The 7,978-nt window shown below is 35.4% G+C and overlaps 1 protein-coding gene across 1 annotated transcript in view; it reads left to right on the top strand.

Annotated features, from left to right (window-relative positions):
- Nucleotides 1-501: 501 nt before the first annotated feature.
- Nucleotides 502-7,978, top strand: part of LOC103515023 (dentin sialophosphoprotein-like) — an 18,551-nt gene continuing 11,074 nt past the window's right edge. The window contains exon 1 of the mRNA XM_026827839.1: nt 502-584. Coding sequence (XP_026683640.1) covers nt 502-584 — 83 coding nt within the window. The remainder of the gene's footprint in view (nt 585-7,978) is intronic.

The raw sequence follows: 7,978 nt of genomic DNA on the forward strand, positions 1-7,978 counted from the left end.
CGCTTCGTTCGAATTTGTAGGTACGATTTGTAACGGTTCTGTGGTCTTATCGTCCCGAAATCGAAGAGACAAGGAAGACAGGACAGGAGAAAGCCAGCCGTTCTGAGAACGAACATTATACCATCAGGATAAAATCCGCCCCGGGCGGGAATCGAACCCGCGGCCTAGCGCTTACAAGGCAGGTGCACTACCAACAGGCTGGCGATTTGTAACGGTTCATTTCCGAAAAAAAATTCAATCTACATAAACCGCCTTGGAAATTAATAAAATGATACAACACGCATATCACACTAAATCTGCAGATTGCATATCCTGTGAATATTCACGGCGGCGTGTTTATCAAATGACACAGGGCGCGGCAAATTTTGAATTAGAAAGTCATATGACTTTTGACCGCTGTCACTTGTGTTAAGTAACGTTGTCTGTGGTCGATACCCTGATGGGTCGAAGGTGACAACTTCTAGTCTGGTTTGTGGTTAATAATCTACACAACAATCCAGGATGCAAGAGAACACCCAGTTTCAAGTTGTCGACAATTTGAGTGCAAACAAGTTCAAGAGGAAGTTGGAACGGAAACTAACAGGGTATATTAATTTTCCTTTCGGTAAACTTTCGGAGAGAGAACCGATTCCGATGGCGCGTCATTTTGGATTTCCTGTGGTTTAGTACGGGCGCCATTTCAGTTTCCATAAGGAGGAACCGGTTTCGAAAGTTTCCCGAAAGGAAAAGGACACCTCAGGTTGTCTTGATCCGGTACTGATGTCCCTCAATGGTGTAAACCATTGAGAGATATGCCGTGAGGCAAAATTTCAATTCCACATTTTGAGGACGCACTTCTGACGGGGCATATTTGTTAAAATTTTAACCTTTTTATGATGATTGTGTTTTTGACAATATTGTGACAGACTTGTTTGTGTTTGTGGACCATGTTAATGACGTTGACAATATAGGAAAGCAGAAAAGAACCATCCTTCAGGCCATTGCCCTGAGGTTCTCTTCTGCTTAATGTTTCTTCAATTCTCTAAATTCCTCGATTACTACACTACCTAATACGCTAAATTCTCACTTTCCTTATCCTAATAGTACATCAAGTATACGAGTACTATAGTATAGAGCAGTGGTTCTCAAACTTTTTTTGCATGGCGCCCCCTTCGGACATATTCTCATTTTTTCACGCCCCCCCCCTACCTTACCCGACCCCTCGGTATATTATTTTTACCTAAAGGTTTTATGGAATAACAAAACGAGAATTTGAAACTTTGAGATTTTTTTTTTTATATTCAAGTAAGTAGGTTACCTATTTATAGGTTTTATGAAATAACAAAACGAACCAACCTCGGTGGCTCAAGCATAATCAGAATATTTTTCTAGGCGTTTGATATACATATGATTACGCTGGACGTATCTCTGGATACTAGAGTTGGAGACTAAGTACCTGGTAGGTAATTTTGGTATAAATTTGATTTTTTTTTTTTATAGGAAAAGCTCGCACCCCCCCCCCCCGTGATTTGTCTCCACGCCCCCCAGGGGAGCGCGCCCCCCAGTTTGAGAACCTCTGGTATAGAGGGAAGTTTTTTTTTGACCGACAACTTGACCATATTTGTATGTATACCTTCTTACCAGAAAAACACCACCAGTTTTAACCTATGAGCATGGGTATAACTTTCAGTCTATAGGTCTTTCGGAAACGAAAAATGTTTTTATTTTTGAAACACTCTTGTTCTTCGATGGTTGGGAACTAATTCCCGTATTTTACTTTAAAGGAGGGGAAATATGAGATTTCATCATCTGTTTCAATCCTAAGATTGGTTTATAGCTCTCCATTCTACTCTATCAGATGTCTTCCTCTTCATGTCTGCATATGTTTCAGACCCGGAGTATTTCATATTATATGAGATTTAGAAAAGGGAAATTTGCCTCGGTTTCCAAAAGAAAAATTGGACTTATGTTGTTACTTACAAATAAATGGTATTTGTTAAATGACAACGGAAATTTTAACCCATGTGTGTACAGTGGAAATTTAACCCACGTCTGTTTCTCAGTTACATCTCTCTCCTCCCATATTGTATTTGTAAACCCTCTCCCTCCCTCATTACTATTACTATTATTAATCTATTCAATTAAACTTAAGTTGTGTATAACGTCAAAGGCTTCACAAAGCCTTTCTCATTTATTTTTTTGTTTTTATTGTTGTTTATTTGAATTGTTAAATTATTATTATTTTTTATTTTAAATGAATAAGCTTTTTCTCTCTTCTCTCCTCTCCTTTTCTTTAATTTCTTCTTTCCTGACTTGTTTCTTTTATTTTTTTGTTCAAAATCCTGAGACGGTTTCCCAAATTCTCTGTTTTTCTCACAAACTAACAAGTTTTTTTACATCCAAAGATTCCTGTAAAGTAATTTTAACTTTAGAATGTTTTGACTACTAAAAATCAAATAATTCTCCATGAACTTTCTCTCCTTTGCTGTATATTTCCCTTAGGAATGGACTATTCATCCTGTTTTAAAGTGCAATGAACGTACGCCCCGAATTGGTTTTTGTATTGATATTCAGATTTCATAATTATGTTTTTATCTTAAATAAACATAATCATGTTGGTATCCTAGACAAATGAATGTTGTCATCCAAAATAAGCCAAGTGCCAAAATGAAACTATTGAGAAGACACATGGAAAATGTGACATATCTTATCCGAACGATTTGATTGAAGACTCTGTAATGTGAAGATTCAGAAGGAAATGGTGGTGGTTGCTGCGAGGGGCGATCTATTGCAAGAAATACGGATGGGAATACGTACGTCTAAATTACCTACAATATTATAAGATACTTTGAACTATACGTCAGCTCCCATGGCGTAGTGGTCACTGCGCTCGCCTTGCACGCGGGAGACCCGGGTTCGATTCCCGGCGCAGTCAAGAAATTTGTATCATGCAAATGATTGATTCCGTGACTGGCTGTTGCGGGGCCCACTCAGCCTCGTGAGGAAAATAGTAGTTCTGACATATAAATGCGCATAGCGACCGGTGCCAGCATGGTAGGTAAACATTGGATTTTAGGATTATTGAGATATTGGGAAAAAGAAACTGCATTTACATTTTTACATTACATTACATTTTTTACATATTTGTCTCGTTTCCATTATTCTGATTGGAAGTTCCGAAGAGTTCAAAGTCCCATTTTTCAACTAGTCTTATGGACAGAGTTCAATTGACCTGGACGCAAAACTGTAAAATATGAAAGTTCATAATAATAGTACTCGGCTATTTACTAATAAATTGATAGCGTAGTTCCACTTTCATGCACAAGATGTGGAGGTATTGATTGAGCCGTTTAATTAGTCTCATTTCTAAGATGCTTAAAAGATTAGAACTTAACTGAGATAAATACGGGGGTTGGAAACTTGGTCTGTCTGAAAACCAACACCTTGACCGAATTCGACCAAATTGCTCAATATCATATGGACATTACTTTTCTATGGTAGCTTTTGAAAGAAATATGAAAGAAATCTTAAGTAATCATAATCACACGCCATGACCGTAAGGATGTTTTTCACCAATACTTTTTCAGTCCCTATAAGGCCTGTTAAGCTAACAGCCTGTTGAGTTCAATTTGAATCGTACAGGCTTAACAGGGCTGTTAAGATAACATGGTGTTAGCTGCTAAAAAGTAGGTTGGTGAAACCCACCCCAAGCCTAGAAACGTATAAACCTGCCATACCTCTGTCTTTTCGTCACAGCGTGTGACTTTTTCATTTACTAGTACCAATCTTCCTTTACCTCTGTACATGCACAATAAAGGTATCACTTATCTTGTCTCTAGGTTATTTCCTTTTTTTCGCTCTAAAGAAATCCATTTCTTTAGTAGGTTTTTTTTTCTTTCAATCTAAAAAATTTAATTTACAATTAAAATTATTTTTTTATCAAACAGAAAAATACCTAATCAATAATCCCGTGGGAAAAATTATAAATATATACAATTATATTTTTTTATTGTTTAGATTTAAATTTTGTTAAATAGACATTTTACATAATTATACCTTTAATTTTTTTTCTTTTTATGAAAAAAAAAAAAGATGGCGGTTTTGAGTTTCTCCACTTGACTTTTCTAACTTCGGTTTGTGTTTTTAAATAACATCAGCAAAGACTGGAATTTTTTCTGCGATTGCATACGTTAGATGCCATTGGAGAGGCGGAATGTTTCTTGTATACTTTGGATATGTTTTGCTCGAAAGATTCTTTCAGTAAATTTTAGTTTATGTTGGCTTACCTTTGAGGATATCTCACATTTCATCTTCGGATGTCGGACTAATATGCTAATGAAAACGAACAATAAAGACATGGTTTTGTAAAAGTTTCAATTTTAATCAATAACAAACCCAAATTTTCAATTTCAATAGATCCGAGTCAATCAGTTTTGTTCTTTAAAATATCAAGGAACAATACGAAACGTATTGATTTGAATAAGTGTTGTATCCATAACAACCACAATTCAATTTTTCAATTGATATTGTAAGATTTTGCCAGTCTGGTTTCCATTGCATTTTTCGACTCAATAAAATGTACTTTTTTTCACTTAGCTTTTCCCGTCAAATCCTTACACTCGTCTTGTCATTTCAATAACATTAAATTCATAAAAATAAGCCTGACACATTTCACAAATAAGGACACTCTAGGAATCAAATCTCAACCAAAGACTCGGTAGGTAACTTAGTGAAGGTCCATATCAACAGTGTAGGGATGGTACCTTCATGTTTAAGTATGTACTTAATAAAGTTATCATTCCTACACTATTTCAGTCAAAGTCAAACACATTCGAAGTTAACAGAAAATGTCAGTATTAAACTAGTTCTGAAATATAAAGCTTGTATAACTATCGTTTGATCATAGTCATACCAAAGCAGAATCAGATGGTGAGATAATTCTTTGCCAATTAAATATGGAACGATGCACATGAGAGAAACGATGAAAAAAATTGCCGGACTGCCCAAAGGTTGCCAAAACGACACTGCATACTTTTCAGACAGAATTGTTACAGTTAAAATGAAATTGAAATGTTTTGTTAAGCAGGGGGTTTCAATGTGCCACATTATTTCAGCATAGAGTTGCAACTTACAAAAAAGAAAAGTGATCATTGATGCATGGATCATAACAATGTATGGAAATTTGGTAATCCTATGTACTTTTTTGTGTTTGCCTTTCCTACAAAAGAATGTGTATCCATGGTATACGGAATGATTTTTCAGTAATAGTCATAATTTCGAACCGGATTGATAAATTGGTCCTTCGAACCGGTCAACCGGATTCATAATTTGGTCCTTGCGTACCGGATACATAATTTGGTCCTTGCGTACCGGATACATAATTTGGTCCTTCGTACCGGATACATAATTTGGTCCTTCGTACCGGATTTATAATTTTGGTCTGTCACATTCGAACATTTGGGAAAGAAACATTGTTGTGTTCCATGCGTTCTACCGAAGTGTGTATCATATTTATACATTGTGTTAATTTCATGTACATTTTATTTTTACAGGGCGTACCGGATTTATAATTTTGGTCTGTCACATTCGAATATTTGGGAAAAAAACATTGTTGTGTTCCATGCGTTCTACCGAAGTGTGTATCATATTTATACATTGTGTTAATTTCATGTACATTTTATTTTTACAGGGGTATTCAACAAGTTTTATTTACTTTATGTGTACATACTAAGTGTAGAGTTAGTGAGTTACGATTATTTTCTCCGTATTTATTGCCAGGTATGTTTTTTTTCACTCGGGCATGTTGTGAAAAGTGATTTAAAATGAAGACTTTTTTGTTTTCATTTGTCATGATCATGATTATACTAACTTGGCAAATATGATACTGTAGGTGTGTGTGTCGTTTCAAAAGCCAAACTCTTCTCTTCTCCATTTCATTTTCACTCAAGATATGTTTCTAACATTTGAGCCTAATTATGAGATATATTATTAATCAATTTAATATATTACTGGTCATTACTAAAGCTTTGTATTTACAATGAAAAAAATTAAAATAATTGGACTGTTGACTCACTTTTCTTTTTCGAGCCCTTGCCTTGCATTGAGCTGAATCCTGTAAAGTAATGTAGTGTTTGTCTCATTATTGGCATGGGTTTCCAAACCTTCTAGTTCTGAAAGATGACTGTGTCTCTATGAAGCAATAGAGTGGCTTGATTCATATACTTGACTCTTGTGTCAGTCAGAGGGACAGACATAAACTTGACATATACTGCACATGTGTGGAGACTACAGAGAACCGGACTGCGCTTCGAACTCTTGACGTTCGTGCGCCTCCCGGCACGCTTGATAACCTAGACGCCACATTGTATTTACTGAAGGTTCAAGAATAGTCTTGGTAAAATGATGATCAATAAATATATCAGTTGAATAAATTGTGGATAACCTGCCTTCAGCATAAAGTTTGATATTATCCAAGTTCAAAACCGGAGAACGATATATTTATCAAATCAGATTTCTTATTCGAAGTTACACGTACCAAAATAGTTTAAACATCGTAACGACCCTATTTCTTTTCATTTAAACCATGACACTAATGCTTTCGAGTGAGACACTGTTTACTAGAGCAGATCAGATTGAGAACTTCCTCCAGAGATGTGTATCATGGTCCAATTTGTTTAGTGAGTTGATGCCCTTTGTGATCTTAGTCAAAAGTAATAAAATGTCCAATGTTATTTTGATCAAATCAAGAATGAATGTCCGTTTTGCACAATCGCTCAATGATTCCTATGGTTGTCTCTACTGTATGTGGTTCGTGCAAAGAGACCGAGAGATTTCAGTTGCTTGATAAAATACACACAATCTGCTATCCTTTCCCTCCTGCCAATAGTTGACAAGTGTTGTGACATTCATTTCAAATACTTAACTGAATATAAATATTCCCGTTTTGAAAATAAATGTCACCACGCCTTGTCTTATTTAAAATGTTACTTATCTTGTAAATCACGCACAGATAATGTTATAGTCTTGTAATTCCCGCCATATTAGTTTCAAGTGTGTTCTCATACGCAATGTCGAGCCAAGTAGCCAACCGAGTTGAGGTTGATGCAAAATGTTGATGGAAATAATAAACCTATGTTTCGTAATGTAGGCATTTCTATTTATTTTAGGTCTGTGATATAAACTAATTATTCATAATATTATCAATTATTATTCTTATTATTATAGCTATTTGATTTATGATTTAAATTTGAACGGAAGTTTTTTTTTAAGAAATAAGAGTGAAGTTTAAAAATTTCATTTAAGTTATTTTAACCTAATTGTAATTTTGATTTGTGAGAAGCAAAAAGTGTGCGCTTAGATTCTAAAGGAAGGGTCTCAGTTGATTATAAATATTCGAGTGGAATTGTTTGGCTTAAAGCCACAACACACATACAGTCGCTTGTATGATACGATTAGTAAATAAATTTATCTATCTGACTAGATTTGGAAAAAGTCAAAGTCAAGATGAAAAAAAAAAAAAAAAAAATATTGGTATGGATTGGAAAGTGTCAATTCTTCAAAAGTTGTCTTCTAGTTCTCAAAGCTTCAATATAAAATTCATCTCTAATTTTACATGGCGATATCTTGCGGATCCTAAATATATACAGCCCCTTGTGTAACTGACTGACTCACTCACTCACTCACTGACTCACGTATACAAATTCTAACCCACTTCTAGATGAGCTAGGAAGATGCGGTTTTCACCATTGGATTCCTTATTTTTTGTAGGTACTGGGAAAAATCGGAAAATCCCGAAATTCCAAACTGTTCCCGAGATATTGACGTTTTTTTTAGTTCTCCCATAAGAAATACACAGGGAACAAGGTTTGAGGCCAGCAAAACTTCTCCTACGTTTAATGTTTTCTTTCGATTTTAGTTTTCAGTTTTCATTTCTTCCAGACAAGACTCAGGGACGATATTAGTTTTCAGGGGCGAAGCCAAGGGAGCGCGAAGCGCGACC

The sequence above is a fragment of the Diaphorina citri genome, unplaced genomic scaffold, assembly GCF_000475195.1.
Source record: "Diaphorina citri unplaced genomic scaffold, Diaci psyllid genome assembly version 1.1 scaffold1259, whole genome shotgun sequence".
NCBI classification, from domain to species: domain Eukaryota; kingdom Metazoa; phylum Arthropoda; class Insecta; order Hemiptera; family Psyllidae; genus Diaphorina; species Diaphorina citri.